Source organism: Acipenser ruthenus, chromosome 26, assembly GCF_902713425.1.
Source record: "Acipenser ruthenus chromosome 26, fAciRut3.2 maternal haplotype, whole genome shotgun sequence".
Lineage (NCBI taxonomy): Eukaryota > Metazoa > Chordata > Actinopteri > Acipenseriformes > Acipenseridae > Acipenser > Acipenser ruthenus.
Window position 1 is genome coordinate 11,383,870 of NC_081214.1, and position 25,264 is coordinate 11,409,133.

Consider the following 25,264-nt stretch of genomic DNA (forward strand, 5'->3'; position numbering starts at 1 on the left):
GACCTGTGTTAATTTCACATTTGAAATTAATCATACGATAAATTCATTGCAGGAAAAATATGACACATTTCATAGTACATGTTTATTCATAAAGCACATTATACAACAAGTGTATCTTTTTAAGATTCTTTCATATATTATTATACAGTATATGATATAAATCTGCATATGTATTTTTTTCAGTGCAACAACATTTCATACTATATATATATATATATACTACGGCAAAAGTGGTGTGTGTGCATTTGCACTTGTTTATTAATTAAAAACAAATATTGGTAATTCGTGATATTAATATTGCATCATCTTCCATTTTTATCATTGAATACATGATGTGGCAGAGCAGGGCTCTGCCCTTAAAAATACTGGCAGGGAAGGAGTTAAATTCTCCTCCCTGCCCAGGATGATTGTGTCACACAATCAACCTGGGCAGGGAGGAGAATTTAACTCCTTCCCTGCCAGTATTTTTAAGGGCAGAGCCCTGCTCTGCCACAATGACTACACTGATAACATTTACTTTCTGAGATGAAATGAATCAGTAATAGTGAGAGGTGACTGTTTACCTCAGTACAATCACATTCAATGTGCCCAAAGATTACGCTAGTCCTTGTCAGGTGAGTCCTCCTTACCTAGATCACAATGTATCTCTCAGGTCACTCATATTTAAGCAATACACCATGGGAATATGTAGAGGAAACACAATAGCTAATGAATGTGAGGTGAAGCTCTGCAGTGTCTCTATTAAGGACTCATATTAAGGACATTATTTCTGCTCCAGGCAAGGTTTTTATCATTGCTTTGAGGGGAAAAGCATTCTGTATCTTCACTGCCACATTCTGCTTGGTTTCTTGAGTAAGAGATGGGTGTTGCAATTCTGCACAGGAAGTAGATGTATTTGTTTGTTGTAGTTTTGAGAGACACTTGCACCATGTTTGTGGATAGGAAGGAGATGTTTTCTACAAGACTAAATTGAATTAGGAAAATGTGATACCTGAGATAATTTAATACAGTAACCCACCTTTATTGAAAGCAACCTTCAGACTGGAGCAGTGTTCCCCAACAATATCCACCTCTCAATGGTACAGCATCAGCAGTGTGTGTAGAGGGCTATACTGTCCTTTCATTCTACTGCACTGTAAAGTGTAAAGTAACAGAGGCTGCTCTGAAGACTTGATGGACCCTCCAGCACCAAGGCACTTCTTCTCTTCTCTCTGCATCATGATCAATATCGTACAGCATTGGGAAATCACAGCACAACACCATTCTTAATCATGACCAATATCGTACAGCATTGGGAAATCACAGTACAACACCATTCTCATAGCAAAGTATACATTGTTTAGAGAATAACTGGCAAAAAAACAAAACAAAAAAATAAGCACCTTCTTTGACGTTTACCAGTAAAGCTGTCAAAGAAAGGAGCTCAATCTTTAACAAACACAGGCTGTCCTGATTCAGTGAAACTACATTATCTAAACTCTTCTGGCGACACACATTTTTTGATAATTGTGTGTTTTGAAGAATCAATGTTTTATAGGCTTTTACTGAGTAAGGAGATACTTGAGAGTTTCAGCCTTGTGTTGATCCTGATAAAGGCCTACATGGCAGTAGGATAGGAATGCTGGGGAGACCCGAAGCTCATATCGGAGGAGGTCCCACTGATCGCTGTGAAGACATGCAGAGAGTTCTGCAGCAGAGAATGCATCATGTCCTCCTGGAAAATCTAAAAGAACATCAAAGGCAACAGATCAGAAATGATGCTTAGCAAATGAAATTCCAGTAATTGTCCTTAAAAAATGAATGAACTGTTGGCACAAGATTACCCAGTGTCCTTATAGCTGAATGGCAAGGCAGCATGTTTAGGAGGAGAGAGGCAAAAGGTTAGAACAAATCACAGGTCAACAGGATAGATTTTTCTTTTTGCAGGTGTTTTCATTTATAAATGTACAGTATGTATTATACATGTAAAATTTTTTCTAATGGAATACCTGGATGAACCCTGCAACACTACCAGTGTCACAGCAATGTCAGTAGACTGTTCCTGGGTCTTGTAGTAATGTGAATGTCAGTGGAGTGTGTGCAGCAGTGCTGTCTAGGTCAGGGGTGTCAAACTCATCTGGCAGCATAGGCCATTTAAATGAGGACTCTTCACTTGGTGGGAAAGTTACACATCGTAATGTACCTGAAAATGTCTATAGAAATTGTACATATGCCAATATAATCAAATATACTACTTTACCCAAAACCCATTCCACCCACTGCACGATTCCTAGTCATCAAAAAGTATGCAGGCATGGCATATTACTTAATGTATTTTATAGTACAAAAATAGGAAGATATAACTAGAAGCAGCTTTCTTCGAACACTGAAAAACACCCAATATCACAAATGTAATATTATGAAGGAAAGAGAGTATTTTACTTTCAATGGAAACCTTAAACAGAAAAAAAAGATGTCAGTATATAAAATGCTAAGGGGTAGATGTACTAAAGTGTTGCGTCTGTCACAATCGTTGCAAACCACATGCAAACCAGTGGGAAGTGTAGCGTGAAATGTACTAAACAAACACAACGCTGTTCGCATCATTGTAACGAATGCTTTGCAGCTGCAGTTATGATTTGCGCTTTAGCCTTAAATGAATATGTAATTCTGAGCGTTCCTGCAGAAATTCACACAAACAGGGTGGAGATAATGAGGGAGCAAAAATACTGTAACGAGATATACTAAAGCTGCGGGCAATTGTGACACTTACAATTGCAACAGTCGCAATTGTTGCTGGCATTTCCCTGTCCGCTTTTTCTCATGCGTTGCCAGTTGTGCTCAATGTATTTGAGACAAACACCCAAATACCTAATTTTCACTAAAGTCAGGGTGTACTTACAAGCCTTGAAAACACATTTCTATCACATTTCTGGTTTTCCCAGCGTGTTTGGAGCAATAGACTGCACTAACCCCTCCAGCTCATTCTGAGCATCTGTATAGGACCATGATCTATTGTCTAGGCTACTAAGTAGACCAAGTTAAAAATAATAATAATTAAAATAAAATAAAAAAAAAACCTTAAAATCATTTCATTTCAATTCAAAATAATCTTTTATTCGCATTGCACACCAATGCGTACAATGCAACAGCATGATTTATTTTCATTTGATTTTACTACTGTACTGTATACTGTATAGGCCTACTGTACAGATTTATATTTTTACATAATGTAATGTGTAGCGTACCCAAAACACATTAGTGTTATTTCAGCGCAATGATTTATATTTAAAATACATCGAGAACTGTAAATGTATGTGTGTGCGATTTTATTGTATTGTTTTTAAACCCGACACCTCCTTATGTCGGACAAACATGTCCGGTTTAGCGAGGGGCTACTATATGATTATGAAAAGCTTTTTGGGGATGAAGGTTAAGAACCTGAGAACATAAGAAAGTTTACAAATGACAGGAGGCCATTCAGCCCATCTTGCTCGTTTGGTTGTTAGTAGCTTATTGATCCCAGAATCTCATCAAGCAGCTTCTTGAAAGATCCCAGGGTGTCAGCTTCAACAACATTACTGAGGAGTTGGTTCCAAACCCTCACAATTCTCCGTGTAAAAAAGTGCCTTCTATTTTCTGAATGCCCCTTTATCTAATCTCCATTTGTGACCCCTGGTCCTTGTTTCTTTTTTCAGGTCGAAAAAGTCCCCTGGGTCAATACCTTTCAGAATTTTGAATGCATGAATCAGATCACCGCATAGTCTTCTTTGTTCAAGACTGAACAGATTCAATTCTTTATAGGGGGACATGTATCAAGATTGACGGATGCAGCAGCAGAAATTTGACCCCATCCCGAATGTATTAACTGGCCCAAAATTAATGGGGTATGGCGTAAGCTGGTACATTTAAATGTAAATGCTCTGCACTGGTGCTCAAAATGGGCTACCGGTAGCACAAACTAACAGACTAATCTGAAAAATAGCGCCTCCCCTCCAAACAGGCTACCTCAATTGAACAATAGGTAGGTCATTTGGAGAGGCAAAAATGACACTTCAAAATGGGCTAGCCTGTGTTTTGAATGAAATGTATAGGTTTTAACCCACTAAAGTCTGGGTAAGCTCATCTGGAGAGGCAGAAATTACCCATGTTGACTAAGTGTCTTGACTTTATATTATATTAGTGCTTCCCCTTTATAACACTGTAGTTGGGTGCCATAGTTAAGAGACTATGCTATGTGTTTTCCGCCTTATAACTAGACTACTGGTGCTAGTGTAATGGCATTATGGGGGAAATGGGAGCCATGACCGTACCGCCTTATGACATGTTCCGCAGTATAAAGGGCTGCCTTATAAACGGGGACTGTATTATTATGCATGCTGTGACAGGATGAAGGTATATAGAAGGAGTGAAGTGTGGCATCCTGACAGACGGAGGTGCTAAAGAGGCTAACTCCCGTATCCTTATCAAGATGGAACTGACCTCAGGTCTAGTGTCAGGTTGTGGCAGCCATCTTGATAAGGGCAGCTACACAGGTGCTCCCGATTCCGACTCCTCAATCCCAAGGTTAAGCAATTAACCAATTTATTAATGAGTGGTCAGGATGGGGTTGATGGGACGGGGTTGGGAGTATACAGGGAACTGTGATAGCTGGGGAAGGGGACAGACGAGAGCCGGACTCTCTATAGGAACGAGACAGGAATCCTAACCTGTAGCCTTTCTTTCCTGTGACCAGGAACCCTAAGGACAGCCTGTGTAACCAGGGCTGGGGAACAAAGATACGTGCCATTGCAGAACCATCTGAACCGGATGCACACAGACGCAGCCGGCTCAGTAACACACCGGTCGTCTCTTATTTCTGTTTATTCTCGTCCCACTCGCTTTTCTGTTGTTTGTTGTGACACTGTATTGTAAATACTGCAAATAGATGCTCTGTTTGAATCACACCTCTGGTCTCTGTTTATTGTTTCATCCCTACTGTACCACCTACGCATACCTATCAATAATTACAAATATGATGGTGTGTGGTGTCTATTGTGAATTCCCTGGATACCTCTATACCAGAAGTATGAATGAGGAACATTCGAGAAAGCCATGACATTATTTGTGTCCCTCTGTGTAACACGATACCTGGGCATCCCTAAAACAGTTTGAAAAGCAAATTAATGGTACACAGGTAGAGTTAGTGTTAATATTGCACAATGATGTATGTATCTGTGTCTAACCTGCTCATGGATGATATCAGAAAGCTCCTTCACCATGTCCTTGAAGTTTGATTTTAGTCCTTCATGATATTCAAACTGGTCCTCTTTGATCAAACGCTCATTGAGGTCCAGAGCAAAGCTGCACGCCTGCACAAATTTCCTATTCAGAGAGAAGAGCAGAAGAGAATGAGGAGGATCTCACCTGGAATCGAAACACACCGGAACATTGGTTTCAGTTGTAAAAAACCTTACCTGAATATTTCTTTAACCCATACCTGAATATTTCTTTTAACTCCTTCACCTTTTTATTTGGATACCTGCTGGATTTGGAATCCTCAAGAAACACCCTGGCGTATGCTAATGGTCCAGCATTCACCTAAATATGAACAGAACATTATTGGTGAGGGGCTGCTGTGACAGAACAGCACAAAGCAACAGTGTTTAAACATCTACTACACCTGCTCTCTCACAAGCAGGGTCTAAACATCTACTACACCTGCTCTCTCACAAGCAGGGTCTAAACATCTAATACACCTGCTCTCTCACAAGCAGGGTCTAAACAGAGGGGGATCTAAACACCCCTTTAACTCTTAAGCCAGCTTGTGGTGGGGTGCCCCACCCCTGTGCATATTTTATGTTTTATGTTGTATGTGATGTGTTATATGAGTGTTGAGTATTCTGTGAGTGGAGAACGAGAGAGAGAGAGAGGAGGTAACAACAAGAAATGATAACAATTGCTACTCGTGCTGGCTTTAAACCAGCATGATAAATGTTTGTTCCATGTCTGTTTTGTTTGTCTGTTTCTTTTGGCCAACGTGCCTTTTGTTTTTGTCAAAGTGTTTGTGTTTTGTTTAAGCCTTTTATTTTTGTTAATAAAACACTGAGTGCAGCAGCGTCTCAGTTTCGCCTGCAGTTGCTGTGTGTTTTGGTTTAATTTCTGGTCTAACGTCACCCCTACAGTCATCCTGTTCACACAGCTGTAATGCATTGCCCCACAGCAGAGCAGGATTAGGGGTAAGGAGACCCGTCATCGTCACTCCATTCCTTCAATGTTCTGACATCATCTTTACCTGAGCAGTGTTGTACCTGCAGCTGCTGTGATGGTTTCCCTGCAAGGAGTGCAACTTCTACACCCCTGGCAGAGGGTTACTAGTGTCCACTCATTTCTAGGGACATTGTGTCGTAAAATGTGTGAACAGATTTTAAATAAAAAAAGAAAATGAGTTACATTTAAATGTGCTCAATTCTTTTACAGCAGACCCTTGGGCTCTCAGATTTACTTCTGTTTTTTCGTAATAAGGTATTTGCATTAGATGCAAATTAAACCACATAAACAGACTGAAGCAGCCTCACTGTAAATGGAAAGTGAAAAAAAAAACTGTTCAGTGAGAGAAACAATAAGAATGGCCCACATGCAGCAGAAATAATTTATAGAGTACCATAGAACATGGGTCATTAAAAGCTTAAGAATTAGGTCTACTGGCTGGTATTCTGTCCTAAACCAGCAGTTTGTCAGTCCCAAACTATGTAACATAAATTATATATTAAATAAACAGAAAAAATATAAATGTGTTAATCAGATTAATTGTAAAGGGCATTTGAGCTGAAACCCCCAGACAGGAGGGGTAGTTTTAAAAGAGATGTTGAATTGAACATTGCCATTGAAAGGGCAGTTTTTTGTATTTGATTTGTTACACTTCTTGTAATTCTTGGTTTATTAATTGAATTTTAAAGTAAAATACCACTGCCCATTTTCATCATGACACAGCACAAATGAGTCTGCCTTTAAATCATGATACCATCGTCCCTGGACGAATGTACGTGCAGGAGAAAGGTACGGCAGGAATTCGATGCATTTCTAAATATTCTGCATCAGATCACACAGCAGCGCAGGGGGTGGGACTGGTGACAGCAGGCAGACTGACCAGAGGAGAACAACAGACAGACAGACCGGGAGCAACGGCAACAAAACATCCATTTAACCACCAGAGTCTCTTAAGAGTGACCCAAATCTGTTTAAAAAGCTATTTATTTTCAAAAATCTGTAGTTCAGGGAGAAGACTTTGGCAGTTCATCGAAATAATGCACTTTTTAAAATTAATTTTTTAACATAAACTATGATGTGCATCTTACTTGAGATACCTTTAGCAAATATACCAATTTTTGACAAGATTTGTTATTTATATTCTGCGGCCACTTGTGCTTTTAACCTTGTGGTTGCGCAATGTTGCAGAACAGTTTCCCGATGTCTCCATGGAGGGGTTTGGGGTTCGTTTCAGAACAGGGTTTTGCAGTTCTATTCTGTGCTCACGATTGATTCATCCTGTAGTTTAAGCTGTTAACAGGTGCTCTGGATACCAAAATAAAAGAAAGCAAATTAACATGCCCGTATTTCTATTGAAAAAGAACAAAAAAACAGTTTTCGATGTGAGAATGTGTACAAATTTCTGTGCAGAATTCTCCACCTTTGTGTGAATTCTGTCTTGATAACTTGAGACTAAAAATAGTCTAGTGTTGCAAAATGCAATTCAAGTAGGTGAGTAGTTATTACATGTAGTCTTATACTGTTTCATACATAAATATTGTAAAATATTGAACACTTGGCATGTTTTTAAACATATTTGTATTACATTAAAGGTTGGGGCGGCCTACACTAAGGTCCTGCACGGCGCTCTTCCTTCTCTTCCTCTGTCATGCTAAAGAATGGAGAACATCCACTCCAGCTCCATCACCAGGGATCTGCACCCCCAGCATGGGAGAAACAAGCCCACTTTATACCCAAACTCTAGTGTAGTCACTAATGCTTTGTTGTCAATATGCTCATTGGTCAATGGTCTTCTTTCCATGTGTGCACCACACCTACACCAATGAAACCTCCTGTAAATGTTTAGAATCAGAGATCTCTCATGAGCTAACACTGTGGATGGCAGTCACCTGCACTGAAACACAGCCCTGCAGTTTGAGCTGCAGCTGGATCATATCCACGTCGCTGGAGGAACACAGCCCCTGCAGCTCAGCGGTCCTGTCTTTCATCTCGTCTAGTGCAACTTCGATCGGCTTCAGGTCCACCTGGTGTTCGTACATGACTGCAATTCTCTTTTTCACATAGGGGAATGTATTTGTTGCTGGGAAAGACAAGATATACTGTATATTATTTCTTGTAAGCCGTATCACATCTATAAGTTATAAAAATACCTGTAAGATGTATTGCACCATCCAGTCGCACTCAGCTACCACACAGTGAGCCTTCATCGACGGGCACTAACGCTTACATAATGACACCTGTAACAGCTTAATAGCAAACTTGTGTTTTAATAAACAATGGACCGCAGACCGTTAGAACTGCACTTCTGTCTTTCTAAAACTACACACTTCTTGATAATTGTCCTTAAATTCAAACAGCTGAATACAAATACAATATTAACACTACTAGCTTGCACTACAGTAATTTGTACTTTAAACACAAAAATTACTATGTTGCTGCTTTGAAACTGAAGAGTGTGATTCATCGATTGCCAGTTTCTGAACGTGATTCTGAGTGTGATTCATCAATTGCTAGTTTCTGCCAGTGATGTCACTTTTCTACTCCACTGCCCTTTATAAGTTTACCACATTTTTTTGCATGGTATCTTTTTACACTTTAATATACTGTACTAGCAGCCTGTATAGTTACAGTAGAGGGAGTGCTTCTCTTCACTGTACTGATTTCTAAAACATGGGAACCAAAACAGTTCATTACTGAACATGGTTCGAATTCTGCAATGATGTTACTAGATATGCAGATATCCCTTATAAAAGTTAACCAAAGTAAAAGCATAGTAAAGTGTAATAAAGCATAGTGAAAGCATGGTGAAGCTTAGATAAGCATTGTAAAGAATAGCAAGGTATGCATAAATCATATTAATAAGTATGGCAAACTATGGTAAATGCGTAGCATACCCATGGCAAAAGCATGCGGGTCTGCATGATGCCCGTGGGTTCTTACTTGTCAGCACGGTTCTTTTCTTGCACTGCTCCTCAACCCCTCCGTGTTTCTTCCCTGATAAGGTATAAGGAGTCTCAAACACAAATCTGTTGATGTTGTGGTTCTTTTCGAAGTTGGTCTTCTTTTCAGCAAGTTCTTTCTCCTCAAAGAACGGTTTCACAAAGGTTACTTGAATATATGCATATTTAGGGTCCAGTTGCTTAGAATCCACCTTAGAAGAAAAATGCTCTTTTACCTGGCTTTTATTGCACTGTTTAACACACTTTCCTTAACATCACAATAACTATGAATAAGAACAAGTAATGTAGTGGCAAAGGCATTCTAATCAAATTGTTTTGTAAAAGTAAAATGAATGTGAAAAGGTGTGATTTGTATCATTGATATGTCTGGACGTTGAAACAATGCCACAGTGAAAGATGAACTTTTGGACAACACCTGTAATGGAACCGAAGTGAACTCTGAACATGTGCAGTACGCGTGTATGTCTCTATACAATCAGAAAGGGTGAGGCACATGTCACTTTCAACCTGTTCAGTGCCACTCCCAAGGGATCATGTGTGCTTTTGAAAGCTACCTTTCCGATATCGAGAAACCATTTTGGTTTGTTAATTTCCTCTTCACCATTAAAACTAATGAAAGTCGTCCATATTGCTATTCATAAAATGATCTTAGCAAACGGGCGACTGTCACAAAGCACTTTATGAATGGGTATACAGTCTTTTTGATGACATCATCAGCATTATTAATGTTCCCTGGGTGGCGTCGGTTGCTGTTGCAAAAAGAAAAACAGAATCCACCGACAGTAGCCTCCTACCGAAACCCGAGTCTGCAGCTGCCAGTCACGGGCAGTCTGCAAAACCTGATTCCGATGCCCCGATCACGTCTGCCAAAAATTCAGGAAAGGATTCTTTAAATAAATACTTTGTATTTTCGTTTTGGTAAACACATTTCCATACGCACTCATAAGATTTCCATTCTTAACTGCAGGACCCCCAAAAAAAAAAAAAAAAAACTAAACAAAAAGCACTGTAGGACGTTTGAAGAATAATAATAATAATAATAATAATAATAATAATAATAATAATAATAATAATAATAATAATGATTTTGAAAACTACAAATTCTCAATTATTATTATTATTATTATTATTATTATTATTATTATTATTATTAATAAACCCAGCTTAAAGCAGGGAATCAATCAGGGGCGAGTTTATGTTTATGAATCAGTGAAAGTTTCACGCCATATTGCACACTGTACACAAAATGAATCGTTTTGTGGCATGCGAAAAAAATAAAAATGAAGACTCCCTTTCGAACACTGATCGAGTCTCACACTGAGGCACGATCAGTGTTTTTTGCAATACCAAGCAAGCCCAAATTTCCCACCGACTGCATCAGCAGCACTGGTATACTATATATTATAACTCTCCATGAAAATAAACAGGCTCACACAGGCAGTATTCATCCAAACTGTTTATTGTGAACACAGGTAAAAGAAATAAAAAGAAAAGGACCGCTGTCAGCCGCGGATCACGACAAAGAAATAATAATAATACAATAACTGTCTATTCTCAGTCTCTCACTTGCTCTCTGCTTCACAGCGCTGTTTCAAAATGATTATGCCAGAGAATATGTTCTTGTGTGAGTATACATTTATATTAAACATTTTCCTTCATATAAAGCTCCATATTTTTTTTTTTTTTTTCAAAATAAGCAGTGTTAATCACGGGTATGTCAAACTGTATAAAAGAGCAAGTGTAGTAATAAAATATGTCTTTAAAATAATCGTCTGCCGAGGCTGTCATTAGTTTAGACTTGACTGTAGAAAGCATTCAATAACTCCTAGTTATCGACAGCATTTTGCTGTCGTTCACTCTTGATGCTTAGGACCGATTGAAACTTTATGCTAATGAGGTAATCGTTAACCTTTCTCTCAATTCGTTACAAACATGCCTTCCTAGACGAAAATCGTTGGGGCTTAACGACGCATCTGATTTATCTGTTATGACTAGCAACTGTCGTTAAATAAGCGCTATGGACAAAATCCAATCATGTACTCCTGATTTCTCATTTCTACAGGCATTAACCCTTTATAAACAGACCCCTCGGGGTGTAACAATGAATCGATGCATCTCAACGCCCTGGTGTTACTGTGAGGAACTGCAGACACTAGGGGTGCAGCTATAAATCGATTAATCTCAACACCCTGGTATTACTGGAACTGCAGACACTAGGGGTGCAGCTATGAATCGATTAATCTCAACACCCTGGTATTACTGGAACTGCAGACACTAGGGGTGCAGCTATGAATCGATGCATCTCAACACCCTGGTATTACTGGAACTGCAGACACTAGGGGTGCAGTAATGAATTGATGCATCTCAACGCCCTGGTATTACTGGAACTGCAGACATGAGGGATGCAAGAATGAATCAATGCATCTGTTATTGATCATCTGTCCTTAAATTTCCCGAGCTTCGATTACATATTGGTGAACCGATGCATCAAATTAGAACCGTTTGAAGTCTCCTGATGCCGGTTTGCATTAACCTTGAGTGTGTGAGGGTGCGCTTCTTTCAGTGCTAGTACGATAGATTAACAAGGTCAGCGCATTGCTAGGATACACACATTAGGCCTCTACATTCACGTTGGACAAGCCATATCTGAAGTAGGTCTATTGTATTCACATTTTCTTGATTTAAAAGTTTTTTTTGTTTGTTTTAAATCTATTAAATCTACTGATTACCTTTTGTTTCAAAGCACATTGTGTTTGGATTATATGTCAATATTACATAAAAATATGCTGAATTTAGTACGGTGGTTAAATTACTCAGGATTTGTGAGATGAATTAAAATGCTTTGCTTTGGACATAACATGTTAACAGTAATGAGCAACCATAGTTCAGATAGAAATGACTTCTGTTGAAATATAGTATTTTTTATTATTATTACAATGTTAAAGGGACATCTGATACGGACGCACGCATATTATTTTCAGCTGTTAAAAACTCAAGTCCTTTATTTATTTTTTGAAGTTGTGCCTTTGTGTCTCTGATTGCACCACTAGAAGACATACATTCATATCTGATCTGTGCTGATAAACTGATAGTGGGGGTTTTAAATAATATTCAAATGTTTGCAAATCAGGCTGGTTCCTAGACATGTTTCAAAGACAAGCGTTCTTTGTTGGATCCCATTGAGGCTGCAAATAGGATGATGACACGCAGACACCAGGGCAGCAGTGTGGAGTAGTAGGGCAGCAGTGTGGAGTAGTGGTTAGGGCTCTAGACTCTTGACTGGAGGTCGTGGGTTCAATCCCAGGTGGGGGACATTGCTGCTGTACCCTTGAGCAAGGTACTTTACCTAGATTGCTCCAGTAAAAACCCAACTGTATAAATGGGTAATTGTATGTAAAAATAATGTTTTAAAAAAAAAATAATAATAATGTCATTGTATGTAAAAATAATGTGATATCTTGTAACAATTGTAAGTCACCCTGGATAAGGATGTCTGCTAAGAAATAAATAATAAAATAATAATATAAAGTTAGGTTAACAATACACAGCACAGTGTGGCCATTGTGAAATATAATTGACTCTACTGTATTCTGTAATGTGATACTTTACAATGTGATATTCTGTAATGTGATACTTTACAATGTGATATTCTGTAATGTGATACTTTACAATGTGATATTCTGTAATGTGATACTTTACAATGTGATATTCTGTAACGTGATACGTTGTACTGTGATATTTTGTAAAAACTGTAAGTCGCCCTCGATAAAATAAATAAATAAATAAATAATAATCTGGACACCAAGATTAGAGCAATCAGTAAAATGAAAAATGTAACACTGTGACAGAGAAAGAATTAATCTTTGTTATAAATCTCCCTCCTGACCTGTGAGGGCGCTGTGTAAAGGGAACAGAGTGCCCGGACTCGATGGTCTGACAATTCATTCCAGGGAAAGGTGGAAGTTGACCATTTAGAAAGGGGGTGGAGCTACAGTACACCAAGTCATCGCCCCAGAAGGGAAGCGATGTGGCAACTGCGGATTGGAGGAGAAACGGTTGCATTCGCTAACCAAGGGGGCGTGACTGACAGTACAAAAGGGGACGTGGCTAAGCGATCTGTTCCTTTGTTATGGTTGCGAGCGAACCCATGAAGTAGAATAATAAAGTAACAGTGAGTGTTTAGTGTTTGTTTGTTTTGTTGTGTCTAATTGTACTCGTTTGTTCTTGTTAGATGACTGACACGTACCGGGATCTGTCGCTTAAGGCCAGAACCAACCCGGACCACACTGCACAACTGTGCGCTAATAAATTGTATTTCACCACTCGCACATTAGCACTCATTTTGGACTTGTGAGCGTGTGTGTGTCTTTGTGTGTGTTATACTGTGCTTACTATTTCGGGACCATTGTTTGGAACAATGCAATACACATTGCTGTGTATTGACTGGGATCATTCTTTGCGGTTGCCAGACCGGGATTACAAAATAAACATTTGTTTGGATCGTGAACTTTGTTGTCTGTCTTCTGTTTCGAAATCACATCACCACTACACCTGTGCACTGCAAACCACTTTACCACAAACACATAGAGAGCTGATTGGATAGACAGACAGACAGCGCCAGATGTGACACAGAGAGCTGAATGGACAGACAGACAGACAGCGCCAGATGTGACACTGTCACAAAGACGGCCAGAGTGGGTGGCGTCAGACCAGAAAGGAATACACAGACACAGACAGTGGTTGTGATGAGCTGAGTGCAATGGTGGCACTCAGCGTTTAATAACAAAATAAAAGGTTTAAACAACGGAATACAAAACAGGACACGGCACTTGACGCCAAAATAAACAGACATACAAAACGACTAAACACTAAACAGACGGTGCAGGACAGACAGACGAACAAACACGGTGAGTGAAAACACGTTAACTATTACTTTTACTATTATTATTATTATTTTACTTCACCTCCGTCTCCAATCCCGTTCTCCACTCACCGAACACCTAACCACGAGTGACTAAAAATGTGCCTATTTATACTGTTGTGCTGGGATTCAATTACTAATTAATTATTCACTTGAATCCCAGCACGTGAATTAATTCTGTGCAACCCCGTGCTCACATATTACATTTAACCAGCACGTGAAGTGATTTGTGCCCTCCTCGTGCCTAAATACAAATCTACACTTTTTAAATACACGTGAAACACAGACCCGTTTATATCCCGTGTACCAATGACTATACACCAACATTAACACACGCAACATACAACACAACACACAAATGCACACAGGGGCGGGGCGCATTGCCACAGACACATAGAGAGCTGAATGGACAGATTGACAGACAGCTCCAGTTGTGACACATAGAGAGCTGAATGGACCGACTGACAGACAGCTCCAGATGTAACCCCATATACTGAGAGATAAATACACTCAACAACTTGTTCCAAAAAGGTTAATCAAAAAAGGAATAGTGGTTATCTAGATATTTTCAAAACTATATATTTTTAAAAAGTGTAATCCGCGAGTTACACTTGTTATTTATTTTCTGCAGTTCTGAGTCAGGGATCAATCAAATCATTAAGCTGGCTAAAGTTGATAACTGTTTATAGCTTTATGTGAATTAATGCAACATTGATGACGTGTATGCATTGTACAAATATGTAAATGCATTGGATAGCATCTGTGTAACTAAACTGTTGAGCTGGCACCTCTCCAGGGAAGCAGCACTGCTGCTAGCTGACTGGCACCAGGACCATCCGCTTGATCTCACAAACACAATGAACTGCATGTGCATGTGAAGAAAAGCATGATTCTACCACCTGAAACTATTCCTACCTGTTTTATAGCAAACAGGTATTTGCAAACTTTAGATCCAATTTTGAAGAAAGTGAAAAGGCAAGATCAACATTTCAGAGAGGAATAACATGGTTCTAATTTTATAAAACCTGCAATAAAGTCCTCTTAATAATGGAGATGCTGTGCACTGCAGCTCAGGGTTGTTCTTGCTAGTTTATATTGTCAGAATTGTTTTATTACTCTTATAGAATTGCCTTTGCATGTGCTTCAAAATACAGCACATAGAACCATCATATATTCTTCTACTTGTATCATCGTCTGTAGAGTACCACTGATATCGAGCAAGAGCAACACAACACAGATAACACAGTGGCATGGGTAAGAGGAGGCAAGGATGTACCTTATTGGAATCCGATATGATCTTCACATTTTCACATCCAAACTTGTCACTGTAGAGACTCACAAGTCTCTGGGAGATCTCAGAGAGCCCAGTCAGCTTTGGCTCCTTATAGATATACTCCTTCCCATCCTCGTCCTCAAAAAAGGACTTTAACACACAAAACACAAACAAACAGTAAAACTTCAATAGTGATACCAAGTAATATTTCAAAAATTAAACAGCCAAAAAAAGGACCTGTGGCGGCCATCAGGTTTCTGTTAATATTTGTATGAATTATGTGAATTCATTGTGGGAGTCTGAAAAATTGTGGGAGTCTGGAACCAACTCCCCAGTAATGTTGTTGAAGCTGGGATCAATAAGCTACTAATGACCAAATGAGCCAGATGGGCCGAATGGCCTCTCGTTTGTAAACTTCCTTATGTTCTGCTGCACTTGTACTCACCTGTCCATAAAAAGCAACTCTGAAAAATGTTCCCAGCAGCCTTCGTCCAGAGTGCATGACCTCTATGACCTTGCTGTATGCTCGATGAAGCGTACTGTACAAGAGGCTGAGTTTCTGGTAAGGAAGACAAGGGCTTCATTTAGCGTAGTCATAGCAACGTCTTTGATCAAGTGTTTGAAGTTATGCTTGATATGATACATGCATTCTTTACAGAGTTCAGAAAATCATACTGCGCAATGCCTGAGGCAAAACAACATTTCATGAGGAAATGAGCGTGCATACATCGCATTTCCTGCATTACTAGCACTTCTATGTTATAAGTCAAGAGATTTGGAATGATACCTGCTAAAAAAATGATCTTAATTCTCAAATCCTACAATGAAATAAAAAAATAAAAAGCAAATTACTTAATTTCACTGACAAAAACAGCAATAATATCTCCCAGCAGAGTAAACAACTCCATTAACTGGTAATTCTTATTGTGTTGTGCAAGTATCATTGCTAATGTAAATACCACACTATGTACATATTTAAATACCATACTGGATATTCAAGAAATTCAATTTTCAGGTTATTTTGATGATCTGTGAGCTGCTTCCCTGTTTAGGAAATCATTAATTAATGAATCTTATGATGCTGCTCTTGTAAAACATTTGCTGTAAAAAGGAAAAACAACATTTGTTTTCAATACTGACACATTGATCATTTTAATACACTCTTTTTGCAGAGACTAGCATTTGGATTGTGTGGACCTCATTTCATTTTTATAGATAATGTATGTGTGATAAATGCACAATATTTGCATTTATTTTATGCAGAGTCTGTTGATAATACATCAGGCCATCCAAACCAGAACCTACAAATGAGTTTGCTGGGAAATCACAAAGAACTGAAATAGGATACGCTCTTTCAGCCTGTTCATCAGGTTCAAATAGGATACGCTCTTTCAGCCTGTTCATCAGGTTCAAATAGGATACGCTCTTTCAGCCTGTACATCAGGTTCAAATAGGATATGCTCTTTCAGCTTGTGCATCAGGATACTCAAATAGGATACGCTCTTTCAGCCTGTGCATCAGCTTCAAATAGGATACGCTCTTTCAGCCTGTGCATCAGGTTCAAATAGGATACGCTCTTTCAGCCTGTGGATCAGCTTCAAATAGGATACGCTCTTTCAGCCTGTGCATCAGGTTCAAATAGGATACGCTCTTTCAGCCTGTTCATCAGGTTCAAATAGGATACGCTCTTTCAGCCTGTGCATCAGGTTCAAATAGGATACGCTCTTTCAGCCTGTGCATCAGGATACTCAAATAGGATACGCTCTTTCAGCCTGTGCATCAGGTTCAAATAGGATACGCTCTTTCAGCCTGTGCATCAGGAGATTGTGTTTAACTAACCTGCTTGATTTTTTTGAGGATGCAACATCGACAATGGATAATTGCACCAGGTTCTACTGGACAGGTTCATGCTTTTACGCACTACTGAGTATTTCAGAGCACCTCTACATTACAAATGCCTTTTCTTTTTAGCAGTGGAGTAATACGTCACAAGACCAGCTTGGTCAAGGAATTAAAAATCAAACATTACTTCAAATTCCCGCCGCTTCTCATACACCGGAATGATGAACTTGGAGATCTCGGACATGAGTTCATAGCGTTCTGCTTTCCACAGGCCGTCTACACACTGCTCCAGCAATTCCACCAGCACCTCCTGTAGAGGGAAAGCCTCAGCATTGTCAGCACAAACACCCGGAGGAACAAACTCAGGGCAGAGATCCGCTCTACACTGCTAATCATTCTCCATCTCCCCTGCTGCAATAGCGTTTACGATCAAGAAGAAAAACGGATTTGCAGAACGGCATCGGCAGTAATACAAGGTAAGTGGTGACCTGTGCATAATAACACAGAGGATAATAATAATAATAATAATAATAATAATAATAATAATAATAATAATAATAATAATAATAATAATAATGGTGCACTTTAAAATAATTAAAGAAGTTAATAAAAAGGATCAATAAAGGAATTTGTAAAGAAACACAGTTGAGATTACAGTATGTTGTATATATAAATGTATAACAATAAAATAATTGTGTTGAAAATATCAGTTCAACTATCCTACTATTGTCTAGCTGTCTGCTGACAGCTGGAGATGTACCGGGCTTGAAATCAGACTGCAGTACTACTACTGGTACCACGAAGAAAAAAATAATACTACTACGAGTACAACTGTACAATTACTGCTAATATATGATAACAATAAAACTGTTGGATATATAGGGATGTTCAATAACTCTATAGATTTTACAAGTTGCTGGAGGTCAGGGTGGTAAACCTTTTATCAAAACAAGCCCTGTTTTGTAATGGATCAGCCCATCTCTAGTATGTCCAATAGGAATGCATGGGCAGGGTCATGTATTTTGCAGTCTAATCTAATGTTGCAGTTATAGGGTGGTTGATTAATGTTGCGGTTGTAGCATGCTTGATTAATGTTGCAGTTGTAGCATGCTTGATTAATGTTGCAGTTGTAGGGTGCTTGATTAATGTTGCAGTTGTAGGATGCTTGATTAATGTTGCAGTTGTAGGGTGCTTGATTAATGTTGCAGTTGTAGCGTGCTTGATTAATGTTGCAGTTGTAGGGTGCTTGATTAATGTTGCAGTTGTAGGGTGCTCGATTAATGTTGCAGTTGTAGCGTGCTTGATTAATGTTGCAGTTGTAGGGTGCTTGATTAATGTTGCAGTTGTAGGGTGCTTGATTAATGTTGCAGTTGTAGGGTGCTTGATTAATGTTGCAGTTGTAGGGTGCTTGATTAATTTTGCAGTTGTAGCGTGCTTGATTAATGTTGCAGTTGTAGGGTGCTTGATTAATGTTGCAGTTGTAGGGTGCTTGATTAATGTTGCAGTTGTAGCATGCTTGATTAATTTTGCAGTTGTAGGGTGCTTGATTAATGTTGCAGTTGTAGGGTGCTTGATTAATGTTGCAGTTGTAGCGTGCTTGATTAATGTTGCAGTTGTAGCGTGCTTGATTAATGTTGCAGTTGTAGGGTGCTTGATTAATGTTGCAGTTGTAGGGTGCTTGATTAATGTTGCAGTTGTAGGGTGCTTGATTAATGTTGCAGTTGTAGGGTGCTTGATTAATGTTGCAGTTGTAGGGTGCTTGATTAATGTTGCAGTTGTAGCGTGCTTGATTAATGTTGCAGTTGTAGGGTGCTTGATTAATGTTGCAGTTGTAGCGTGCTTGATTAATGTTGCAGTTGTAGGGTGCTTGATTAATGTTGCAGTTGTAGGGTGCTTGATTAATGTTGCAGTTGTAGCATGCTTGATTAATTTTGCAGTTGTAGGGTGCTTGACTAATGTTGCAGTTGTAGGGTGCTTAATTAAAGTTGTGATTAAATAAATACATAACTACCTCCCCGACTCGCCCACTACCCCACTCCCTAATATTACTTCCTCCAGCTCACCTCTGTGTAATACACATCTTGCATTCCAGCATCCTCTTTCATCGCAGATTCCTCATCTATATTGAGGGTGATTTTCTTAAATGCAGACAAACCACTCGCGAAGGATTCTAGATAAAGCAAAGTTATGACAATTTAGAGACACACAATATATATGTGAACACTAATGCATACATGGCACACATGTGACATTAGGAACCACCATTGCTTTCAAAACAAATCTTGTCCTGTGTGACCAAATAGTGAAAGCTTATTCACTGAGTATGTACTTGTAACAGAGATTGAATGATTCTTGGTGTTCGATCTCCCTCCCGACCTGCAAGGCAGCTGTATAAAGAGAATAGAGTACCCTGGACTAGTTGGCCCGACAATTCATTCCCAGGGTTAGGTGGAAGTCGGCCATCTAAAAAGGGGGCGGAGCTACAATACACTAAATCAATGACCCGGACAGGAATCGGCGTGACATCCGCGGATTGGAGGAGCAGATGTGCTCGTTAAATAAGGGGTCATGGTTGACGGTATTTAAGGGGACGTAGTGATCTGATCTGTTCCTTTGTAAATGGTTAATTAACAAAACTGAAAGGAGAAACTGTGTTGGGATACCGTGAGTGTTCGAGGAGCTGTCGCTAAAGGCCAGCACGAACCTGGACATCACTGCACTTTGTATCCCCACTGAACTGTATTCATCACAAGCACTAGAGCACAAACTGTGGATGGGTGTTTGTGTTTGTGTATGTGTTACGTGTGGGTGAAATAAAACATGACTGTTATTATTTCGGGGCCGACCCGAGGATTATAAATAAGTAATACATACCGCTGTATTGCTTCTCATTGACATTGTTTATTGTTTACTGCTGTTTGCCATCAGGTCATTGGATTTAAAAACCATTAAACAACATTGCATCTGGATTATAATTGTCTGTCTGTTTATTGATCACCTGCACACTGCTAACCACTTTGCCTCAGTACTGTATACTTTTAAATCAAGACGTTTTTGTCACGCTACTCTCTTGAAAAGTTTGTCAATCGCAATGCCAGCGTAGATCTCCTTGCTAAACCAGTTGTATTGGTTGAAAAGGTCTTGGCACACAGTCGTTGTACCACAAGCCACAGCTTGTTAAGGAGGCTGCCCTGATCACCATGTTGTACAAAGCCGCAGTTGCATCAGTGCAAAGATGAGTTTCACAACAAAACACAAACACACATCTTGCAACAAAAATATGCCTGTTGTTGTATTGTCTTGGTTTTACAGTATCTAGAACTTTCTACAGTGTCCTGAAAAAAACACCCTAATCCAGAGCAAAGCAAAAAAACTGAAACTAAAGCTATTGAATTCTTACGAGACAGGGCGAGACCTGCACTGCAGTCTAGTTATACACTAACACAGCACTGGCAAGTGGCTGCACTGCAGTCTAGTCACACACTAACACAGCACTGGCATGTGGCTGCACTGCAGTCTAGTCACACACTAACACAGCACTGGCAAGTGGCTGCACTGCAGTCTAGTCACACACTAACACAGCACTGGCAAGTGGCTGCACTGCAGTCTAGTCACACACTAACACAGCACTGGCACGTGGCTGCACTGCAGTCTAGTCACACACTAACACAGCACTGGCACGTGGCTGCACTGCAGTCTAGTCACACACTAACACAGCACTGGCACGTGGCTGCACTGCAGTCTAGTCACACACTAACACAGCACTGGTACGTGGCCAAGTTATACTCCTAGTTTTAATCTACCTTTATATAAGGCCAACCAATATGTGCAGGACACAGTACATTATGTGCAGGACACAGTACATTATGTGCAGGACACAGTACATTGTGTGCAGGACATAGTACATTATGTGCAGAGTGAAGTGTACAGTGTTCTATCAAACTGACACAAATACTGTATTTAGAGGATTTACAGATTTACTTGAATATACAAATATATTAGTATAATTTAGAGACATTATGAAATTGAAAAATATATTTATTGTGTTAACCCATTACAGGCCAGGCTAGTATTCCAGGTAACGCATCCCTGCTTGCTGTGCACTGGCAAGATTGTACCTGTTCACAGAAGCAGCGCTTGTGTTAGAGACTAACATCCTTTAGATTCAGTCACATTGGAGAGTACACTAACATCCTTTAGATTCAGTCACATTGGAGAATTTCTTTAATGTGATCAGTGCTAAAAGAAAAGAAATGAACTTCTTTAATGTGAAAGAAAAGGAAAATGGAACCTGAGTTAGTGAGACATTGGTTAACTTTAGGTCAGGGCTCCAGTACTGACCGCAGATTTGTGACGGATAAATACACCTTATAGAATCATTAGCTATCCAATTTATACCAAGTTGTACCTTAGTAGTATCAGAATTCACATGCCAGTTACTGAGTGAAACCCTCAGTGCTGCTAAGTGCAAAGGAATGGTAAAATCAAATGTGTTTTGTAAGTACGCCGTATAATGGCATGTTATTCATTTGTGGTCTATTTAGTTTGTTTATAGTTTGAGTTCAGATCCCTTGTCATTTTCATATTCAAGTCAGATGTCAGCTGCTGGTCTCAACAACCACACCCAACTCCCCATAAAAGTACTGGCCCTACCACATAGGTGGTTCTTTTCTGTACAGTGCATACCCATATAAACAGACAGAGAGGAACGACAGACTACAGTACATACATACATACATACATACAGTACATACATACATACATACACAGACAGAGAGGTAAGACAGACTGTACAGTGCATATACATACATACAGAGAGGAAAGACAGACAGTGGAAAACATGAGACTCTAGAATTATACGTCTGCACCTCAATCATGTATTTCTTCATTGTAAGCAATTGTATCAATATTCTCCATTACAGGGGCACAGCATGCACTATACTGTTGAAGTAACAAAGAGACCAGTACAGATATTTGTCAGTACTCAATCCTTTCTCATTCACATGTATTCAATCCTATGTTAATGGTGCACTCACCATTAAAATGGCTTGCCCTGCCTTACTTTTATTAGCCAATATGTTTTATCAGATTAAGGCAACCTGCAGAAGAATAGGTAATAAAGAGACGAATGGTAATCAAATAAATGCATATTACCTAACAGGACTTTCATGGAAAATGCAAACTGATAAAAACTATTCAAATTCTCTAGTGACTGAAGGGCTGGAAATCAATACACCACAGTGTGTACCGGCTGCTTAGTTCCTGGTAGCCCGAGTCACAGAGCCTTATATAGCTCATAACCCTTGTAAAAGTTAAAGATATGAGTGCGAAAGGGGTTTTCCAGAAATCGTCATTTAACAATGTCTGTTTTGTTTCAGGAGCTAAACTGAGTTGAGCTTGACACTGTCCTGTAACTTGCTAACCTGCTGCAATAGTAAAATGTTGATTTTATTAATATGCAGTATGAGCACGCATGGGGGAGGAAGTTCATGAACCCAGATTTTTATCAGCCTCTGGCAATGTAATCAAACTGGATTGCTGCGTCTGATAAAGCACAATGCAAGTTAGGCTAAACTATGACAAATACTGAGAAATTGTATATTGTATTTTTATTCAAACATAAAATCATTTGATTCTTAATTTTGTTTGAGATCTGAAAAAACAACTTTAGTCTGTTGTGAAAATCCTGACATGAATATGTCTTTCTAAAAAGATTTTTAAAAGCAGGAATCCAATGATAGTAACACAAAGTACAGTACAAAGTGATTCATTCAGAAAGGAATTATTCGGAATGCTTACTTTTTCTGTGTAGGTATTCTGCAACCAGAGCTGCAGCATGGACATAACACATTGCTGCCTGAAATGGAAAGAACAAATCTAATAACTATCAAGTGTAAATGTAAGTGCTAGTCCTCCTCCCCAACCCCCATTTTATCTTCTTGTTCTATGAAGTACTCCTTAATCCCTGTAGCTAATGGTGCCACCTACTGGTAGAATGGGACACTGCACTCTGTGCTTCAGACAGAGACCTGTCCTCCTTATGGTGAGCTGCATCCTGTTGATTCACTCCAGTGCATTATTATCACAAGCTGCACTTTCCTTCCCCTTGAGGCCAGCTGCTTTCCCCATCATTGAGTAACGATGGTGCCTATTCTCAAATTTAAACATCTAATTCAATTAAATAAGAAACACCCCACCCACCCCTTATTTGTGAAGAGGGTTGATGTTCGTGTTTCAAAGCATCCCAATAAAAAATATATATATATATATATCAGATCTGCAGTTTTTAGTTCTCTTTCATAGACCTGTATACAGGTGTTCAGTGTTGAAGGAGTTAAATTGAATCAAGCTTGGCATTGATTAAACTTTTTTCTGGGCTGCTAAAACAGTTCAATGAATTATTATTTGTTTATTTAGCAGACGCCTTTATCCAAGGCAACTTACAGAGACTAGGGTGTGTGAACTATGCATCAGCTGCAGAGTCACTTACAATTACGTCTCATCCGAAAGATGGAGCACAAGTAGATTAAGTGACTTGCTCAGGGTCACACAATGAGTCAGTGGCTGAGGTGGGATTTGAACTGGGGACCTCCTGGTTACATGCCCATTTCTTTAACCACTGGACCACACAGCCTCTTGGCTACACTTCATTTAATTAATCCAAACAGGCATTGAAACCTTCTTTAAATAAGTCATGAGAAGGATTTACAAATCCAGCAAGTTATAGTACTCTCAACTCTGAAATGGTACCTCGGAGAAATCTCCATTCTTCACGTGAACCTTTGCCATGCTTTCGAGCCAGGTCTTCCTGAGCTCGGGGGTGCTGGCGTAAGACTTGGCCAGGCTGAACTGCAGATCCACCAGCATCTCCGGGTCCCGCTCATGCTCCTTCATCTGAGCCGTGGCCATCAGCACGGTCCGGATTTTCTTAGTGAGGTCTTTCACCTCTGAAGGAAAAGCGGTTGCCTGTAGGAGAAAAAAGGTCACAGTCTTTAAAAAGTAACTTCTATACATCGATTCAGAACAATAGCCCTCTTGCTGGGAGATAAACTAGACCTAGATTTTGCTAAGGGATCCACTTGCAAAGTTTCATTATAATTGGGTGAGCAGTTCTCAAGAAATATGCAATGATGTGTCTATTAACAAACGTACGGCATACATGAGTCTCAATACTTGCTGTACCCCAAGTGCCAGGGGATAATCATTCTGCTGCTTAATAAGCACATGCCAAATGCACTGCCAATATTTTCTGTGGAATCTAGTAATATATCAGTCGGTGTAAAGCTTGGTACCTTCATGGCTTTGTCGCTGTTGGCAAAATTGTTAATAATGGACAGAGACTCCTGGAACCTGGAGCCTCCAGTCAGTGCCACATCTGCAATCAACTGACTAACTGCAATGGTAATCTGAAACAGCAAAGCAATAAGGTTAGGAACCAAAGGAGCAGATTCACAAAGAGCAGATTCACACAGCTTCACAAGGAGCAGATTCACACAGCTTCACAAGATTCACACAGCCTCACAAGGAGGAGATTCACACAACTTCACATCAAGAGCAGATTCACACAGCCTCACAAGGAGCAGATTCACACAGCTTCACATCAAGAGCAGATTCACACAGCCTCACAAGGAGCAGATTCACACAGCTTCACATCAAGAGCAGATTCACACAGCCTCACAAGGAGCAGATTCACACAGCTTCACATCAAGAGCAGATTCACACAGCCTCACAAGGAGCAGATTCACACAGCTTCACATCAAGAGCAGATTCACACAGCCTCACAAGGAGCAGATTCACACAGCTTCACATCAAGAGCAGATTCACACAGCCTCACAGGAGCAGATTCACACAGCTTCACATCAAGAGCAGATTCACACAGCCTCACAAGGAGCAGATTCACACAGCTTCACATCAAGAGCAGATTCACACAGCCTCACAAGGAGCAGATTCACACAGCTTCACAAGGAGCAGATTCACACAGCCTCACAAGGAGCAGATTCACACAGCTTCACATCAAGAGCAGATTCACACAGCTTCACA

General features: G+C 39.6%; 1 protein-coding gene across 2 annotated transcripts in view; it reads right to left on the minus strand.

Moving 5' to 3' along the window:
• Window positions 1-454: 454 nt before the first annotated feature.
• Window positions 455-25,264, minus strand: part of LOC117430424 (dedicator of cytokinesis protein 11-like) — a 136,899-nt gene continuing 112,089 nt past the window's right edge. For both annotated transcript variants that reach the window (XM_059001058.1, XM_059001057.1), the window contains 12 exons: window positions 24,517-24,630; window positions 23,975-24,190; window positions 23,024-23,081; window positions 19,288-19,394; window positions 17,412-17,534; window positions 15,828-15,941; window positions 15,386-15,532; window positions 9,169-9,379; window positions 8,118-8,308; window positions 5,459-5,559; window positions 5,205-5,343; window positions 455-1,723 (listed from right to left, as the gene is read on the minus strand). In XM_059001058.1, the coding sequence (XP_058857041.1) occupies window positions 1,598-1,723; window positions 5,205-5,343; window positions 5,459-5,559; window positions 8,118-8,308; window positions 9,169-9,379; window positions 15,386-15,532; window positions 15,828-15,941; window positions 17,412-17,534; window positions 19,288-19,394; window positions 23,024-23,081; window positions 23,975-24,190; window positions 24,517-24,630 (1,647 nt within the window). In that variant the 3' untranslated portion in view covers window positions 455-1,597. The remainder of the gene's footprint in view (window positions 1,724-5,204; window positions 5,344-5,458; window positions 5,560-8,117; window positions 8,309-9,168; window positions 9,380-15,385; window positions 15,533-15,827; window positions 15,942-17,411; window positions 17,535-19,287; window positions 19,395-23,023; window positions 23,082-23,974; window positions 24,191-24,516; window positions 24,631-25,264) is intronic.